Below are 18,655 nucleotides of genomic sequence, written 5' to 3' on the forward strand. Positions count from 1 at the left end.
CTGTTGCCAGTGTCGATTGCGCTGTATTGGTGCTGTATTCCTAGGAATTATCTTCGTTTCGCTCACTTTGAGCTCCGGTACGTCACTGGGGCGGTCCTGATCTACCTTCTGGGATTTGGATCGTAGGAGGGGTGAATAAGTATATTATTAAAAAAATAGATGGGGTCCTCCCTACGTATACCGATTACCCCAATGTATTGTTTATGATGTGTTTACGGTACTGGACTACATATTCTGTAACTGTTGTATTGCCATCAGTCCATAGCGTACATAAATAAAGCAGTGTATTAGTACTACATTAAACAGTATCATACCAATGAATGACAACCTCCCCCCTCGGGAGGAAAAAGAAAAAGTTGACTATTTTCGGAGAATAAGCTCGGCGACGACAGCAACCACCACCCCCACAAAGCAGCCATGTGGCAGCTGTGCCATGAACCGCGATCTCACAGCTGATGAACTGCTCTCTATTGTACAGATGAAATTGTATTTTAAGAATGTCGGCAACCTTTGTCCTCCGCATCCAAAACATCTCGAACCGTTCGAATACTCTTACTCCTGCTCAATATAATCGTCTTTTCGTTCACTGGAAGATGGCTATCCTCGCCGACATTCCACTAGCAATCTCTCCAACGCGATTGGTTCTCATTGGGAGTACTTTACTGCTGGCAATTGCATGTTTCTTCGGCAACCGTATCTTGACATGGTACCTCAATGTGAGATGCGTGTTACCTGTGAAAGAACTAGATTGCAGACTGACATTAACCGTTGGTCGCAGTCAATCTACATTAGAATGTCCGCCGTTCGACCCGTGAACGGCGACAAAATGCAGATGCCCGGTCCCGAATATCTCCTACCGCAAGGCCAGGCCAAAGAAAAAATTATTGCACCCTCACAAATGAGCGCCAAATGGCGTGCAGAATACGGTTCAATCTACCGAATTTGGAACGGCGTTTGGCCTGAAATGTGTGTTGTATTACATCTTATGCTCCAGATTGAGTTGCAGTGATTGACCCCACCATGTTACAATCCAGTGTCATCACCGACCCTAAAGACGTCGAGGCTTGGTTCTCTGGGAAAGGCGAGCACAGCAAATTCTCCTTCACACCCTCTGGCGCGCTCTTCAACTACGCAATGGGCGACGCGGTCGGACTGATCAACGGCCACGACTGGAAGGTCTTGCGCAAGCTGCTGGACCCCTACGTCAACTTCTCGAGTTCGGCTAAGCTCACGCCGTTCATTTTTCAGCGCGCCATGGACCACGTACAGCATGTTCCTGCGCAGACCCTCGCCCCCAGTAAGGAGAATATCATAGTGAACGCCTACCGCGCTGTGCAGTCGTACCCATTTTTCACGCAGATGGAGACCTTCTTTGGGCCACTTACCAAAGCCCAGAAGGAGGAAGTCTGGGCGATCAACCAGACTTTCCTGGTGTTGTCGAACTGGGTATTGGAGCAGGGACTCACTCGCAGCCGACTGCTGAAGTACTTCTACTCGATCAAAGCATGGGTCTTGATCCGTCAGTTCGACCAGCGATGGCGCACCTTCAACCGCGAGGTCGTGGATCAGAAGCGCTCCCAGACCGAGTTGCCCATCATCCGTCTGTGGACGAATGTCGAAAATGGCGACATAACGGAAGACCAACTCATCCACACCTTCACCGAGTCTATCTTCGCGAACTTGGACGTCACCACTTCAGTGATTACGGGCTGTGTCCTGCACATCGCGGAGAACAAGCGCATCCAGAAGAAGCTCCAGATGGAGATCGACGAGCACCAGGATAATCTGACCGAGTATATTAAGCGTCAGGATACATTCTTGCACTGGTGCTTCCTAGAGTCTATTCGTCTGGAGCCAATCCCTGGTACGTTGTCTTGCCTTTTCTCTAGCTCCGCCACCCCCATATGATCTCCTTGCAAACTTAGACTAACAGAGCGATAGCTTTCTCCCTCGCAGGCCGTTGCAGTCAAGACAAAATCTTAGGAGGCTACCACATTCCCGCCAACGTAAGGCCACCTCTAGCCCTTTGATTCTAATGGCTCTTTTGATGACCAAAAGTCTAATCTCATGCAAATAGACGAGCGTCGTCATTGACGCCTACTCTATCAACATAAATAATCCTTACTGGGGACCGGATACTAAAGATTACCGCCCTGAGCGCTTCGAGGGCCTCCACCCCCGCGAGCTGAAATATAACCTGTCGACCTTCGGGTATGGCTCGCGCAAGTGTCTGGGAGCTCATCTCGGCGGCAAGATGGTGCGCAGCATTGTGGCAGCATTGCTCAGCCAGTACGATATTGACCTTGAGGGTCAAGCCAAGGATGGCGACCGGTATAGAACGGATGAATCAAGTTTTTTCGCCAAGTACTTGGCGAACATTCAGCTAACACCGAGAACACTATGATGGAGCGGAAGCCTCTAATGGCTTGTGTGTAATGAAGGGGATTATTCGACAGTTTATTCTAAGCTTATTATGTATATACAAAGATGTGATCAACAACGACAGGTAGAAGCTACTTAACTGTATGATCATGACTTTTCTAGCTTATCCTTTATTTGTTTACATTTGACCCTCTCGTCAATACCACCTTACTTATGACTTACCTCATTCAAGAGTATGACCTTAAGGATGCCATTCAGGTCGGCACGAAAAGACTCGAAGAGGCAACCTCGAGTCGATGGAATCAAGTCAAAGGGGCTCTCTCGACTCACCGCACAGCACAGCACGTGACTGTGTAGGATAAACAGAAGATGTTCCAATGAAGCATTGCTTGACTCATCCTCAATAATCGGCATGAATGTTCGGATCGTATCGTGTTCGCAACTTGTGACTTATCACCCCATAGTCCCTGTTTACTGCCAATCATTTAGATGGTGGATATATCCTCGTACGAGGCACTTATTGATGTTATGTCCAGTGGCCTACTACTCCTGTTGACATGGACCCACATCTCGTACGAGGACAGCGTGCAGCGGCCCCACATCTCGGCCGAGGTGGATCCTAGGAGTATGAAGGACTCGGTCTCATTATTCATAGAAAAGGAAGCGTCCCCTTCGTCTATCTTGGAATACAAGCGATACAAACTCACGGAATAAAGCAATTTAGAACATTGTTTAATATGCCTGACGAGCCCAACACCATCCCTGAAGTACCAGTAACCATGAACATGGAAACCAAGACGAACCACGAGCGGATGGACTCTGCCGACACACTTGCCCAACCTAACATCGAGACAGAGCTCGGAGCTGAGCGTGAAAAGATTGATCCTAATGCCACCAGGAGGGTGCGCATAGGGTTTCTTCCATGGTTGTGTTTGGTCCCATCTGTACAGGATCCCCGGTCCTACAGCTCCGGAGTAAAGTGGTTTTTGACCTTCATCGTTGCTGCCGGTGGTTTAGTCGTTCCGTTGAGCAGCGGTGTCTTGTTCCGTATGTACCTTCTCTCTATTACTCTCTTCAAATAGTCTTCATACTTACAAGTTGGTTGTTAAACAGCCTGCTTGCTTGAAATCGCTGCCGACCTTCATACCACCGAATCTGTTGTCAACCTGTCCTTCGCCTTCGGTTCCCTTGCCGTCGCCATCACCCCCCTCTGGTGGTCTTACTTTGCTGAACTCTATGGTCGCCGTCTCGTATATCTGCTGTCTTTCTTCTTTCTCGGTCTGTTCTGTATCCTAGCAGCCATCAGCCCCAATATTGGCATGTTCATCGCTATGCGCCTTCTCGGCAGTGCCTCAAGCGCGTCCCTCCAATCCGTCAGCGCAGGCACTATCTCCGACATGTTTGAGCCGCACGAGCGCGGAAAGGCCATGGGCGCCTTCATGCTCGGGCCCATGCTAGGCCCCATGTTTGCCCCAATCATCGGCGGGACGCTCACGATGCGTTGGGGTTGGCGCAGCACGCAGTGGTTCATGGTCATTTATGGATGGGCGGTTTTCATGGTGATGGTCTTCTGTCTACCAGAAACAGCCACAAACCTTGCAGAAAATCAGCGCGAGCACCGCGCTAACGCTAGCAGCCCCGCTAAGAAGGCCATCCACTTTCTCCTTAAGCCCATAGAGGCCGCCAAGCTCCTCCAGTACCCGCCTATCCTAATCACGGTCTACTATACAGCGATAGTGTTTGCTACCTATTACCTCATTTGCGTCTCGATCGAGGATACCTTTGCCGTAGCCCCGTACTCCTGGAGCCCTGTGATCGTCGGGGTGGCCTACATCCCTGGGTATTTGGGGTTGTTGTTCGGGGCAATCATCGGTGGCCGCTGGCAGGATGCAATTATGGCACGCACCGCCCGGAAGGAGGGGCGGTATGACGAGGCAGGAGAGTTGATTTTTCATCCAGTAGATAGGCTGGGGGAGAATTGTTTGATGGCGGGCATTCTGTTTCCCGGAGCGCTCTTATGGTGGGGATGGACGGCCGAGAAGCAAGTCTTCTGGCTGGTGCCGGTGAGTTCGGAATCAAACCCTGGGCAAGATTTCGTGCCAAGAATAACTCTGACTGACAATGATACCATATAGCTGATCGGAAATTTCTTCTATGGCTTCGGTGGAATGATTCTTACCAACGTAACCATGACCATGCTGACCGAGTTCACCCCAAAGAAATCGACCGTTGGCGTGGCGGTGAACAATCTGCTGCGAAACAGCCTGTCGTGTGTTAGTGCGGTCATCGCTCAACCGCTGTTCGATGCCATTGGAACGGGATGGTCTTTCACAGCCGCTTGTGTCTTCTGTCTGTTGAGTGGCATTCCGTTGATCCTCCTACGGATAAAGCGGGAGGAATGGAGTCGGAAGATGAAGGCTACATTGGGAAGTGACTAAAGTGTTGTGCAGGACACGAGAAAGCTGGGATACATAATAATGTCTGGTAAGTATGCAACAGCCTTATGTTAATCCCAGAAAGTTCTGCTAACACATATCCATAATCAGTATGATGGCTGGTGTCAAAGATTGTCGTGGTCTTTTGGCGCATCCAGGTAAGGAACTGGCTGGTGTCGCACAAAGAATTTTCCGCAATAGTTCCGTTCCTTTGAAATATTTCAGGTATACCTCAAGCGCTCGAACGGCAAGCGCCTAATTCGCGCGATCATATTCTCTTTCAGGGTCTGGTAAAAGAGAATAGATCAAAAGCGAACAGATCTTGGGCAAAATTGCATTCCGGTTGGGAACTCTCCTCTGTACCGTCACCCCATACAGTTGGTTTTCTTGACGCGGCTGTTGTTGCCTCTATGAGAAATCTGTATCCAGCCTGCTCCTTCCCCGAGAAAATAGAAGATTCACTACTTTACAAAATGGCGTGAGCGTCCCCGTAGTCAAAAAGGAATAAAGACATCAAGTTGCGCAGGAATCTATTTTTTGAAATGGCGTCGAAGGCGACTACCGACTGGCCCAGTTTAGCCACTTCCACGAGAATATCTGAACACCTTCAAGAACGCGCTCTGGACCTCCAACACAACACAAATGCGATACTAGTCACCTAGATACAAGCAAGGGCTCTCGGGTGCCTAAGCCAGTCATCAATCATGTCAAGAAATTACAGGATCCACTTTTAGTCCAACATCTCATCCTGCCTTCGTGTTCAAGATCGAGAAATGGATTTGAACTTCGTTGATGCGCTTGCTGTGACCCGCCCCTCCAATCGCCTCCCCTCAGCTGCCCATCTCGGGCCCTCACCTGTCCTTCGCCGCCGCCATGAGCTCCTCCGCCCTCTCCCTCCTCCCTCTTCCCCGATTCTGATATCGGGAGTGTCGGGGGCCTGTGCATCCTAATGTGATCTTTTACGGAGTGTCTTATGACACTCCTATCGCTTCTTACTACTTCCGTCATTGGTAGGTACATCATATATCGCCTTCCCACCTATGCTCATTGACATGGAATTCGAGGCTTACAATTTTCTCAAGGCAGAGGGTCAAAGATTCGTATATGATCTATTCATTCTCCAGAGTTCGGTTGGTGGTCAGACCACGCAGGGAGAAGAGGCAGCGAATTATCAGCTGACCGTTGCGCGAATAATGTTAGATGCACAATGCCCTTTCCCCTTTATCTAAATAGGACGCGGAATGTATCCTCATGGCTCAGCCTGTCTCCATCGAACAATTCTAGAAGCCGAGCAGGAAACTATTATAGGTTATAAAGGACGTTTCGAGACAGTCATTACATGAAACAGAGACATGAACAGAGACTGTGATGGAACGGCAGAGTGCGGTTTACCCCTTCAGTGCAGAGCTGTTTAAAAAGTAAACACAATACAGGGGTTCATTTTTATATCAACGCTCGACGTGGTACTGGTGGAATCTGGCTGAATGTTCAAGTCGTTGTGTATCAGGATGAATGAGTGGGAAGACAAGCGGGAGACGGAGATTTGACCGAAATATCCAAGCTAGATAGAACCATTATGTATGGCCTGTACGATTGTATTCTCGGTATACTAATTTGAAACTTTTGGAATATATCGTTTGTCGGGTCAAGTATTTGATCCATCATTGAAGTCGGGTATCCTTCTCAGCTGCCAATGGGGTCACCCGCGCTTGCATAGAACCAGAGAGATGTGTGGACTAATTCGTGCGATCGTTTAACCACATCCTCCCATTCAAACAAAGAACATCAATGATGGTTATATCTCGCTAAAAGCGCTACAAAGAGGCGCGAAAAAGGCAAGAAAAAGTCAGAAAAAATACATACAACAGAAGGGATTCGCTGGTGGTCACCCACCCAACTACTAACCTCCCGGCGTGTGGCTTAAGTACGGCTGAGCGGACGGGAAGCCCTGTTTTCCACACCCTATGGTCGTATGTGAAAGATTACTGTAATGGAGAGTTTATATCGTGATTTTCAATGTGTAGATTAGGGCGACATTCTTATTGTAGCTGCCTGGGGCTAGCGCAGGGGTGAAGCAAGGTAGGGAAAGCTTCCAAATAGGTATCCTGGAAGACACCAACTAGAACACTCTGTGTGTTATAGCGAGAGAGGGGATTGGCAAAATATCATCACATATACCTGAGAGGTATTTCAGGCCAATGAAGATCAATTGTACTGATTGGTGATAGAAATTAGGAGAGATGGGTAGGCTTGTTGGTAAACGAGAAGCCACCAGGCCACAAGAACCATCGGAACCATCTCCGTGTTGTAAAATTGCGATGAGTATATTATAAAGATATGTAACTCTATTATACATCTGATGAAGGTGCCTTGGGGCTGAACAAAAATCACATGTTTCAGTATGTATTGGACTGCAGCTATGGTAAGGCACAGTCGAACCACTGACCCGTGCGAGTCTGGAAAAAGCCACCCACGCGCTTGTAGTAGATTGTTCTACCCACACAAACCTTATCAGTCAGTCGGTTCACAATTCCAAAGTTTGAATGTTGTCAGTTTCCTGTTACATACCGACAATTCATAGTGAATGCTTCACTTACAAGCTCATACATGTCGACAACGTTATCTATTAAGTATAGGATGTCAATAGCTTTATTAGGGTATCCATTAGGCTCTGAGAAAGTGTTCTTTTCTCCTTGTATATGTTGAGGAAATGAACATATGTAATTGTGAGAGCCGCTTAGCACGTAAAGGCATTGGTGTTATTTGAGTGAAATCACTTACACAGAGAGAGGAAAGGAACGTTTGGGATGACTGATAAGCGAGTAACTACAAGTTGTGCATTAATTCCACCCTACCTCTGAATAGATACTCAGAAAACAAATGTAGTGCAATCGATCGACACTAATATGGGAGCTCCCCTTGAGTGCTACCAAAATTGCGTATCGATAAGCTGTGTAGGCAGTTGACTAGGCAGCTGCCCCATTCGTTGATTTTTTCTACATTCTGTATAACTATGCTTTGCCTTGCCTAGTGCTGTATATTTACAGTAGTTGGGTGTATAACTGTGGTGACGAGCCTTCTATGCTGCATCATATTGTTCTATTACCTACTTCATGTTTTTTTCTGTGCGAGTTAGGTGATTGGGGAGTATCCCAGGCGATGATTCCCCACCCGATGGTGATGTATCTACATCGATAGCATCCTACATAGCGGGTTCGATCAGGTTTTGGAATAAGAAATGAATTGACCAAAATCCTTCAAAAGATCGTTATGGTGTAGCGCTCTCAGGTAAGAGACAGCCTAGTGACATTCAAAACCTTTCCAAGTCCACAGGTGATAACAGGTACCACAGCATTACGCCTAATACTTCTACAGATCCCTTTAGGTTCCATATAGGCCCTCACGGCAAGTTTGATTTTGGGATGTGTTTTGATTTGGAGACCACAAGGACAACGTTAGGCCTACAATGAAATATGGATAAACTCCTTGCTGAGGTTAGAAGCACTGATGCCTAAACGATGCATGTTCCAGAGCGAATCCGTTCCCCAATCACATGACACCACATGGTCCTGGAAGATAAATGACAGAGACAGCTCATCCTTTCTTCTCATCAAACCCATTCCATATCCTTGGAAACTTTCCATAGGCCACTACATGCCCACCTTGTCAGGAGAAGATCCCGTGCCCCATAGAAGTCATAATCCGGATATACGGAGAGCTCTCATTTTCAGACGCCTTCAACTTGGCTGCCACTTGCCGCCAACTCCGTCTCATCTTGGACAACCATACACCTACGATTTACAAACGCCTACGCAGACATATCAAAGGTGGAATATACGCCAGACTCTTACTCGTAGACCAGGGGAGTTTGCCCTCTATCTCTTCAACACTTGGGATCCATCATTTTCGGCACTTGCGGAGAAATTATCGTAAAGTAGAGAAAGCGATCAATGAATTTGACCATGTTATTTTGACGGACATTCAAAGTGAGTATATCTATGACTCATCATATCATCGACACCTGGCTAAATCGCATCCTTCCCAGTGGCCACACCCCACATTGGTGACCAATATTATCACAGAAATCCTGATCTCTTGCATTTGACTCCGACAGAACGCCATCGCTTCATGCGGAGCTACTACCAGGTTTGAAGCCTTTTCCTTCTGGATGGGCCATTTAGAAAACGCCGATATCAGAGCATGCTACTGAAGCACTTGCACTTGGCGAATGTAATACTTGGTTTTATGCTGCGCCTTACTGAAGTGTTGGAACCCGCCGTACCTGTTGGTAGTGAATGGCTTGACCTTCTTCTAGAATTGGGAAACTATCTCTATGGTCTTTACTCTTCTCTCTACGGGCAAAGGGTAATACTTTTCTGGGATGGCAGCATTGCAAATGCGGGGAAAACTAAAATATATGTGGGACCATTGCCAGCTTTTTTTCAAGACAGCCTTATGCACCTACCCGTGGCGGAAGCCGGCACAAGGGCCTGTAAAGGAGGAACAGGTTTGGAATAATGAGACTGATGAGAATGAGACTGTATTTATCTGATCAGTATGCTGGAGGCTTTTCAGGGGCTTAAAGTTGACATATTGTCCTAATTTGGAAGACGAGTGGGCCATAAAGCTAAAGGTTACTTTATAAAATAAACTTCTATCGACGCCGGTCAGAATGAAGCAAAGTTCACGTGGGACTCCGTTGCAACAGAGTCCTTACTAAGTCCCTTCCTGCATATTGTCTAACCATGTCCTCCTTCTAGATCAAACACCCTTCAGATGCATCTGCATCGTGATACATTTATGCGTGCCAGGCCACTTATTATAGCCATTGAAGGACTCTTATAATCTATGCACATAGAGGAGTATGGTTCTATTATCTATTCCCCACGTCTGACCTTCTAGCAACGTGTTCAGTATTGAATATACTTTATCTATATAGTTAACTCTGAATATATCGATACGTCCTGTCTCTAAGCGATTCAACTTGGGTCTTCAGGATGCGTTCCCATGGCACCGCCATATGTGGGAGCGGAATAAGATCATTATCAGACTGTTGCTTGAATCGTGTATCAAACTAAATCATCGAAAAGAGTAGAACATATTATTGGCCTACTGGATTATGATGTCATTGTTCATTCAAAAAATACTAGTAAGAACAGGATAAAAGAGTGGAACAAGCTTATCAAGTATAAGCATGCATACATGTAAACAAGGAGACACCCTCCTATTCAGATAGGAACTAAAAGATCGGATATAGGCGCGACTGTAGATCCAAGCATCAAACCCAAATCACTCATCGTACTATCAAAGGATGGCATTCCTCTAGACTGTGCAGATACCGCGAGTGTCAGTAAGGGTTGAACTCTCACTCTAATAGGATAGGGTTAATACGAACGCCAGTCACCACACCACAACCTCTTATAACCACTTAAACAACCAGCTCCGTAATCTTTATAGCATTCCCAGGAGATATTACCGCTTTCCCAGAGTGTATAGGCAGTGTCCCATTGGGTAGTGGCTTTCAATACCGATCGTTTATACTGTAGGAAGAGGTACCGCAACCCGGTGCAGTACCGTACCATTCGCAATTGCGTTGAAGGTCGCTGCTACCGTATAGCGTGCAAGTGGCGGACACATGAGTAAAGAGGGAGAGGACCGCAAAAGTGCTGGTCAAGCTAGAGAGCGAGAATGCAGATCGTAGTTGGGGTTTCTTTACATTGTGTTTCTTCGGAGGCTTTTGATGACAACAAACAATGATGTGGGTGAGGAGTTGAGGGCTTTTATATGTGCGATATTGAAGGGTAACAGAAGTTGAAATCTGAATTCTTGACTGACGTCGCTCGCAAGAGGGCCCTTTAGGCATGCTATCATCTTGCTTTTGAGTTTTAGAACTATGTTTTCATCGAGCTGTTATGACCCACATAACATAAAATACAGGCTCAGGATTGTAAGCAGAACGCATCGCTCCTTGTATGTGAGAACTGGTGCTAGTGGCTAGGGGTTCTATATTTTTTCTAACACAATCTTGCATCGGAGGTTGTTGTAGCGGTATCAGATGCAGCCTCAGGCTATACCAATTTGCTGAAGCAATAATCTTTATCATCCATCTCGGATTTAGGACTGGGTCACCCATCGGTCAGGGGTAAATGTCATCTGACCTCACATCCACTGTAGTAAGGCTATTGGGGATGTGCATTCTGAGTCAACAGACTCAAAATTCCAGTCTTTTGTTGGTTGGCCTCGCAGTGCTGAGTTCAGAGTGTTCAATTTGAAAGTCCACTAGGGGCGTGTTTTGACAGGTTCAGAGTATGCACGAACAGAGGACTGTGGCTAAAAAGGAGGCAAGTAAAGACAGTGAGGGCATAGTTCGGCACCGACAGGAGTGTGGGGAGTATGCAAGAATGGACAATCACAGTGGGTAGGTATGTACTGTAAGTCGTGACCAATGAACATTTGGAAAGGGCTGACAAGTAATTCCCTATCAGGTAGTTATGACTTGAAGGAGGAATGAGAGGAGAATAAAGAGAGGAATGGAGGAAATAGAATTTGGGCGTACCTAAGACGCTCGGCTATTGACTTACTATGGTTGAACACTTCTACATACTTGGACATCCAGGGGCCGACTTAATCAGGCATAATGCATTTACTAAGCAGTATACAACCAATAGTTACAGCATGTATATGTTAATGTGCATATCAAGGGCTAACATCCTAATGTGCAAACATTATAGGTTATCTATGTTTATATATCCTAGATGAAACATAACTATCGAACTATGCTTAAGTAATCAAATGAAAACTTGCTAATATCTAATCCTAACCTAGTGATCAGGCAAATACTTCGTTTGGCGGCCGTAAAATGGTGGACAAGCATCTTCAAAGCTTAAACATATATCAAGCGTATTTTAAAAAGGCCTGTCGATACATGCATGCACTCGAGCATCTTCACCTCCAATAACTGTGAGACAAGGTGTGACGAACAGGGCAAAGCTCAATGATGATCCCAGTGAAGCTCATCTCCGAATAACTATACAAAGAATGGAGACTCTCTGCCTTTTGTGTCGTCATTGTTGTTAAACGAGAACTGTATAGTAGCACTATAGCTTTGTAGCTAAATGAAGAGTAATATTACTGATGGAAGATGTAAAGTTCGAAAGACAAGGGTGGACTTGTTGGTACGCTGGAACCTATTCAGACAACAACTTATACCATCGGAAAAACTTCCGCAGTGGATAGAATAAAGCGAGTATTTTACAGAGATTGCTAAGATAATCAACCTGCAACCTAGTATTGTTTTGCTGATTGGAAGTCACATGCTTGGAAAATTCGTGGCGGGCTGAGTGATGAATATCAGGGTCCTCTAGGCCTCGGAAGCACATGCTATCATACGGTGGCTTGACTCGCACCAACCATTGCAAGGAACATGAGCCTGTTAGATTAGATAGTTAATATATATCTGAGCTACAAGGGAAAAATGCAGCCCGTCCAGCTGCAAATGTAATTAAGGGACCGGGCCACTATTCCTGTTGAGGCAATTTCGAAGATCATCAATCAGCTTGATTCGTAGAAGCAACGATAGCGTCATGCGGGGACTATGGGAGTCAGCACCAGTAAATTAGCTGTACAGGTTGAATGTAACATCAATCGGAAAAGGCTGGCCGCTAAGAAGCGGGGTTGAAATGAGATGATCGAGTCATTATCAAACCTGTGTATAAATCAAATGCATGGGCGTCTGACTGAGTCATTCTGTAGTTGCCAAGTGAGCACCACTAACAAACATGAACTTCTTGTACCTCCTCACCTTACTTTTCACTGCCACAGTAGCAGTAGCTACAGCAACACCGGCGAAAGTACTCTTACCAACCAAGCGAGATGGCTCCAGCGTCGTCTCCGCCGTCAACACCATCTCTACCCAACTGGTTACCCTCAACACCACCGTGAGCAACTACCCGGGCGGCATTGAAGGAACATTATCTGCATTGCAAATCCAAGCGGAAACAATCCAGCTCGAAGTCGATCTGAAGATCGCAATCAAAGTGACCCGGCAGTCTGCCAATTTCACCGACACCGAATCGCAGAAGGTAGCGGAAGCTTTCGTTACGCTGGAGCCACAAATCGCATCTACACTGGCCAACATTGTGTCAAAAAAGTCCGATTTTGACGATGGGTTGTTGGGAATTGCATCATTGAGTTTCTTAGTCAAGTTTGATCTGCAAGAGTTGAGCATTCTATCGAAGGCGTTGGGGTCAGCGGTACAGGACAAGTTGTCAGGGACGTATGCGGAGTTGGCACCATTGATTCTGAATGAAATTTCGGCTGCGTTCAAGAAGGCCATTGCGGCCTATTCATAGTGTTGAGGATAGGTGAACTTCAGTGGGATGAAAGGATGAAATCAAGCTTAAGCACTAGTCACAATTAAGCCTTCTCGTTTGCACATGTCTCTGGACTTTCTTAACAATCCATGGTAATAGAAGCAGAAATATAACTTCTGTAATTGCCTCCGTTATCGACGAAAAGACTTTATAAGATAAGAAAATCTTGTTGTTTGGCCAATCCTCATTAATGATACTATGTGATTACTTTTGTTCATCGGAAACCCCTGCCTTATGCACAAGGTATGTCATGAGAGCCCAGCATGATACACAAAATCATCTTAGCAAGGCAGCAGTGGGCAGAGTGTCTTTTCCTCCACCTGCATGCTAAGAACATGGCAGATTGCCCATCAGATGATAAGCTAGTGGTTTAGTTTGGATGGGGCGGTCCATACATGATAAAAATATGGTGCGACCGATGTCGGACAGGAGTTATTCGCGCAACATGTAGAGTTCAGCTGAAATCCACACCCTATGCACACAGGCCCCAAAGAGGAGCATTCGGGCATGTCCTAGATGAATTCCCGACGATCAGATATCCCAGTCATGGCATGCAGTAGGAAATACTCAGGGAGTGGCGAGCGTAGGCCACCAGACCCACTTCAGCTGAATAGATCACTCATTCCGGTATCTATACTCTGAGTAGATTGCAAAATTTCAAAACTCCGTACGGAATCCAGCCACCTCGATTGCCGATCGGCGAACCACGCAATGCAAATATCGTCTTACCTTTCTCTGCCTGAGCGCACTCAATACTTAGTCAAACTTATAGAATTTTAGCTTTATCAATTCCATAGTTACGTATACCACACTACATAATATTGGACGCTATCTCAGCGCTAAATATGAACTTACTGACCAAGCAATATGTTGCGCCTGGGGAATCAATCATGCAAGTAGAGAGGCGGTGAGAATAGAGTTCGTCGAGAAGTTGGCTAGTCAAGCACTCGATTATACGCCTTCTCCTATCACAAACCACCTAGCATAGATACTGAGTGCCTACCGTGTTTGTTCCTGCATTTCGTCCCGCTACCCACTGCTATCGGCAAGACAGATACCAGGCGGAGTCATTTCCGAGGAAAGTGCACTACAAGGAAGGCAACGGAAGATGAGGTTATGGAGATTCCTTCCAAGTGCCTTCAGGAGGCTCTGGCTTTCTGGTCCATATGACTATCTTCCAGAAGGACGAGAATTTGACCGGGAAGGCAGCGCCGGTTTTGTTGGTCGTGTGACGTTCAGTTGGGCAGGGCCCATTCTATATACTGCCAATCGAACGGGCTCACTCGAAGTTGGAGACCTTCCCCAGGTCCCGAGTGAGTACAGTGCCATAGGTCTACGAAGCGCATTTTCTGTCAAGCAGAGTGATGGATTACACACCAGCAAGCAGCAGTTCATAAGCACTGTGTGGCATCTTGCCTATAAAACACTGCCAAGTCTGGCATTGTTGACAGTCGCTTGCGTTGCTTTGGGTTTCGCCCCACAAGCTGCTCTATTCGGTCTTCTGCGTTCTATAGAAGAGGATAACAGAGGATCTGGTGCCTGGGTATATGTGCTTGGCCTGTGCCTCCCACTTGTAGTATCAGCGGTATTAGACCACTGAAGATGCTGGATCTCGTATCGATCATTATCACTCCGCTTGCAGAACCATCTTATGGTTGCACTCTTTGATGAAGCAGTCACTTTTGACAGCTTCCCCGGCACAGGCCGGTCTGCAGATTCGGAGGATGGCAGCATGGGAAGCAAGCAATGCTCCGGAAACCTAACAAATCTGATGGCAGTGGATGTGAAGCGTGTTTCCGATATTGTTTCGAACTCTTTCTCGGTCTATGAGACACCGCTGCGACTTCTGATATCTTCCGTGGTTCTTATAAGGCTTGTCGGTTGGCAAAGCCTTTTCGTCAGCATTCTGATCCTATTCATATCTTGGCCATTGAACAACTATGCGATCGAGCGGTATTCCCGATCTCAGAAGGAACTGATGGACTATCGTGATCGCAAACTTGCCTCTGTCACGGAAGCTCTTCATGGCATTCGTCAAATCAAGTTCTCTGCCACGGAAGAGCAATGGGAAGAAAAAATCAATGCATTACGCGCGGGAGAGCTGGAAGTGCAAAGATAAGCCTTCCAGTGGAATCTCGTTTTGATGTCGTTCTATCTATTGACCCCAACGGTCCTGTCAACCGTGCTGCTGACAGTGTACTCACTGCTACATGGAAGCCTGTCGCCGGCCACAGCGTTTACCGCTATGTCAATCCTCAACACCGTGCAAAATTCACTCAATGCAGTGCCCCAGTGTGGTCACTGCTGGTTCTAACTGTATACGCAGCGCCAAGCGTCTCTCCGAGTACTTGGATACACTTCAACATTTACCAGCTGTTTTGCCTTCCAGAAGTATTGATTTTTGTGAAGCTTCGTTGACATGGCGAGGAAGCAGTGGCTACAATGCAGAGGTTCTGAGAAACGCGAATATGAGTATTCCACGAAACTGCCTGACCCTGATTACGGGGCCCACGGGTGCTGGCAAGAGCCTTCTGTTGGCGGCAATGTTGGGAGAGTGTGACATTCTCAACGGTACGGTCAAAACCCCAACTGGAAGAGAATGGACCCCTATATCTGAAAAGTACCATGAGTGGCTCTTAGAAGATACCATCGCCTACGTCGCACAAACGCCTTGGATAGAGGCTCTTACCATCCGAGATAATGTCTTGTTTGGCTTGCCGTTTGACGCTCGAAGGTATACGCAAGTGATTTTTGCATGTGCACTGGAGTCAGATCTGCAAGCCATGGTGGATGGGGACGAGACTCAGCTGGGTCCAAACGGAGTTAATCTGAGCGGTGGGCAAAAAGCCCGTCTTTGCTTAGCCCGAGCGCTGTATTCCAGAGCAACGGTTCTGCTCTTGGATGATATATTCAGCTCCGTTGATGTACACACGGCTGCCCATTTATGCCACTATGCTCTGGCTGGGCCACTTGCACGGGATAGGACGCGTATTCTCGCAACTCATCATGTGTCCTTATGCCGGGATCATGCTCAAGGCATAGTGCACGTTAATGGGGCTACCGCACACTTCAATCCCGTCGCGAACCCAGAAACACAGGACGAGGTGGATGACAGTTGGACGGATCATCTAGATATGAAGCCCTTCGTAAAGGGAGTCAGCCACAGCAGCTCCGATAACGACGCGACCGTCAGATCGTCCCGAAAGTTCATAGTCGAAGAGACTAGGGAGAAAGGAGCTGTCAGATGGACCGTCCTGCAAGATTATATCCAGCAGAGTGGCACTCGTTCCTACTGGATGTGCTTAGTGATGGCCTTTCTAAGCTATAGCGTACTCATGTTGAGCAGGGTAAGTTCCTAGTTCCCAGGTCAAAACAGAAACTGTACTCATGCTCTCACAGACCTGGTGGCTTGGAAAATAGAGCCAATCCTTCCACAGCCAAGCATCAGATGAGAAATACAATGTGTCATACTACGCCAAAATCTACATTACCTTGTCTGTGCTAGTGTGCACAGTCGGTGCAACTCGCAGTTACTTCGCGATGATCGGCTCTTTAAGGGCTTCGGAGGTTCTTTTTCGTTGCTTTCTCCACCAAGTCCTCCGGATGCCCCTGCGTTGGATTGACACAGTGCCTCTTGGACGAATACTCAACCGTTTCTCAGATGACTTTAATCTCGTGGACTCTCAACTAGGAGACGACATGCGAGCCATTTTGTCTTACGGAATGGATGTCCTGATGGCTGTATATCCAAGCCTGATCATCAACCCACTCTCACTTATTTCCAGCTTTATTCTGGGGCTAATTACCGCTAGGTGTGCCAATTGGTACTTGGTAGCTGCGCGACAGATAAAGCGACTTGACAGCGTGGCTCGCAGTCCGATTTACGACCACCTCGAGTCGTGCATGGCCGTTTTGTGGACGATTCGGGCATTCGGGAAAGCTCGTGTCTATCAGGAACAGTTCCCGACAGCGCTTATATCGTCGCGCACGTACTAAATGGCACAGTTGGCTGTTTAATCAGTGGCTAGCTGTCCGGTTGGATATGATTGGGGCTGTCTTTACTGCAATTTGCGCGGCTGCTGTGGTTTTTCTTGAGGTCGAGGCGTCAATTGCCAGGTTCGCCATTAATTCCACCCTGAAGTTCACTCAGTCGATATCATTTAGGATTCGCAGTTATGCGTCTTTGGAACTTGATCTGCACAGTGTGGAAAGATTCCTTGAGTACTGCCATATGGAGACCGAGAGCGACGGTGGCAATCCCACCCCTGCCGGCTGGCCCTACGATGGAACACTCGAAGTCAGGGACTTATCAGTACAATATGCACCTGACATAGAGCCAGCACTACATAATGTCACCTTCAGGGTAGAAATTTACCAGCGCGTAGGTATAGCCGGACGAACTGGAGCTGGGAAGTCATCCTTGGCCCTGGCACTGTTCCGTGTTCTCGAAGCATGCACAGGACAGATCTGCCAAGGATATATGCGAAATACCTCCCGGTCAGGACCTCCCTCCTGACCAGACCACCAGGTCTTTCGATCTGCTCTTACCAGGGATCGGGGAGGTGTGCAGCGGTGGCCTGAGGGAACACCGCCTAGATATATTGATTGATACTATGCGCAAGAAACGGTTCCTACGGGGGCAGAAGCCCGGCCCTGTGCCAGAACGGAATGCCCCTGTTGATGCAAAGCCGTATCCTTACCTCCATTCTGGGGAGGAACTTCAGTCGGTGGAATGGTTCGCCGACTTGCGCCGGTGGGGAACGTCGCCGCACGGGGGCTTTGGGATTGGCTTTGAGCGACTTTTGCAGTATTTGACTGGGGCTGGGTCGGTTAGGGAGGTAATCTCGTTTCCGAGATACTTTGGGGTGTGTGGATGCTGAGAGCGATGTGCGTATATAATGCGAAGGAAGAATGTTGAGGCGCGAGATTACTAGCAAAGCAACGAAAGAACGAAAAAGCAAGCGAACGCACGCGAATTGCAGCAAAAGAGTGAGTTGAATTAGTAGCTATCTAGGTGCTCTAGCAAAACAAAGCAAGAGGTCGTTTGTGGGCGGCCTGAGCACCAGGCACGTAACTACGCCTACTCCGGCAGATGCCTCAACAAAGAATGACCGCTATCTTGGTAAGGATAAAATTAGCGTGCCCTTCTTCTTCTTCTTCTTCTTCTCCTTCTTCTTCGGGAATCCGGACTATACGATTCGTTGCTTTCCTGGCTGTGAGGGTGAACAAGGTGTTAAATATCCCCCGGTTTCGGTTGGTTAGTGGATGTCGTGGAGGTATACTGATACGTATGGAAACGGGAAGTGGGCTATTGGGGAGTTGGGGAAGGGGCCTAGAGATCAGTGATGGTGAGAGTTAGTTGTGGGATAATTGGTTAATCATCCTCATGAAGCGAGTCCAGTGGTTATCGACTAAGTGCTTACTGCCAAGCATATGTAGAGTTTCAGGTACTAGTTGGGGTACAGA

The 18,655-nt window shown here is 47.3% G+C and overlaps 6 protein-coding genes across 6 annotated transcripts; 5 read left to right on the forward strand and 1 right to left on the reverse strand.

Moving 5' to 3' along the window:
• Positions 1–793: 793 nt before the first annotated feature.
• hasH (cytochrome P450 monooxygenase hasH) lies at positions 794–2,404 on the forward strand (the record flags this gene model as incomplete). Its single annotated transcript, XM_025536917.1, has 4 exons — positions 794–966; positions 1,035–1,871; positions 1,934–2,006; positions 2,078–2,404. 4 exons carry the CDS (start codon positions 794–796, stop codon positions 2,402–2,404), a joined length of 1,410 nt encoding a protein of 469 aa, XP_025384127.1.
• Positions 2,405–3,161: 757 nt separating this feature from the next.
• BO83DRAFT_411067 (MFS transporter) lies at positions 3,162–4,820 on the forward strand (the record flags this gene model as incomplete). The annotated part of the gene is made up of 3 exons (XM_025534275.1): positions 3,162–3,429; positions 3,496–4,445; positions 4,518–4,820. 3 exons carry the CDS (start codon positions 3,162–3,164, stop codon positions 4,818–4,820), a joined length of 1,521 nt encoding a protein of 506 aa, XP_025384128.1.
• Positions 4,821–5,470: 650 nt separating this feature from the next.
• Positions 5,471–6,073, reverse strand: BO83DRAFT_125307 (uncharacterized protein). The gene has a single exon (XM_025526058.1). It carries the CDS (start codon positions 5,838–5,840, stop codon positions 5,520–5,522), a length of 321 nt encoding a protein of 106 aa, XP_025384129.1. The 5' UTR covers positions 5,841–6,073; the 3' UTR covers positions 5,471–5,519.
• Positions 6,074–8,471: 2,398 nt separating this feature from the next.
• On the forward strand, positions 8,472–9,369 carry BO83DRAFT_411068 (uncharacterized protein; the record flags this gene model as incomplete). Its single annotated transcript, XM_025534276.1, has 5 exons — positions 8,472–8,498; positions 8,536–8,803; positions 8,863–8,963; positions 9,015–9,153; positions 9,206–9,369. 5 exons carry the CDS (start codon positions 8,472–8,474, stop codon positions 9,367–9,369), a joined length of 699 nt encoding a protein of 232 aa, XP_025384130.1.
• Positions 9,370–12,581: 3,212 nt separating this feature from the next.
• BO83DRAFT_440496 (cell wall mannoprotein 1 family protein) lies at positions 12,582–13,168 on the forward strand (the record flags this gene model as incomplete). The annotated part of the gene is made up of 1 exon (XM_025536262.1): positions 12,582–13,168. The coding sequence occupies exon 1, from the start codon at positions 12,596–12,598 to the stop codon at positions 13,166–13,168; it is 573 nt and encodes a 190-aa protein (XP_025384131.1). The 5' UTR covers positions 12,582–12,595.
• Positions 13,169–14,837: 1,669 nt separating this feature from the next.
• Positions 14,838–18,451, forward strand: BO83DRAFT_453652 (uncharacterized protein; the record flags this gene model as incomplete). The annotated part of the gene is made up of 7 exons (XM_025536918.1): positions 14,838–15,296; positions 15,475–16,536; positions 16,610–17,001; positions 17,144–17,570; positions 17,650–18,054; positions 18,124–18,178; positions 18,213–18,451. 7 exons carry the CDS (start codon positions 14,841–14,843, stop codon positions 18,449–18,451), a joined length of 3,036 nt encoding a protein of 1,011 aa, XP_025384132.1.
• Between the last annotated feature and the right edge of the window lie 204 nt (positions 18,452–18,655).

Source organism: Aspergillus eucalypticola (genome assembly GCF_003184535.1).
Source record: "Aspergillus eucalypticola CBS 122712 chromosome Unknown BO83scaffold_29, whole genome shotgun sequence".
Classification (NCBI taxonomy): Eukaryota; Fungi; Ascomycota; class Eurotiomycetes; order Eurotiales; family Aspergillaceae; genus Aspergillus; species Aspergillus eucalypticola.

Bases quoted from the DNA above. Each gene is read 5' to 3' on its own strand.
- BO83DRAFT_125307 (XM_025526058.1), bottom strand. From the start codon at position 5,840: ATGATGTACCTACCAATGACGGAAGTAGTAAGAAGCGATAGGAGTGTC.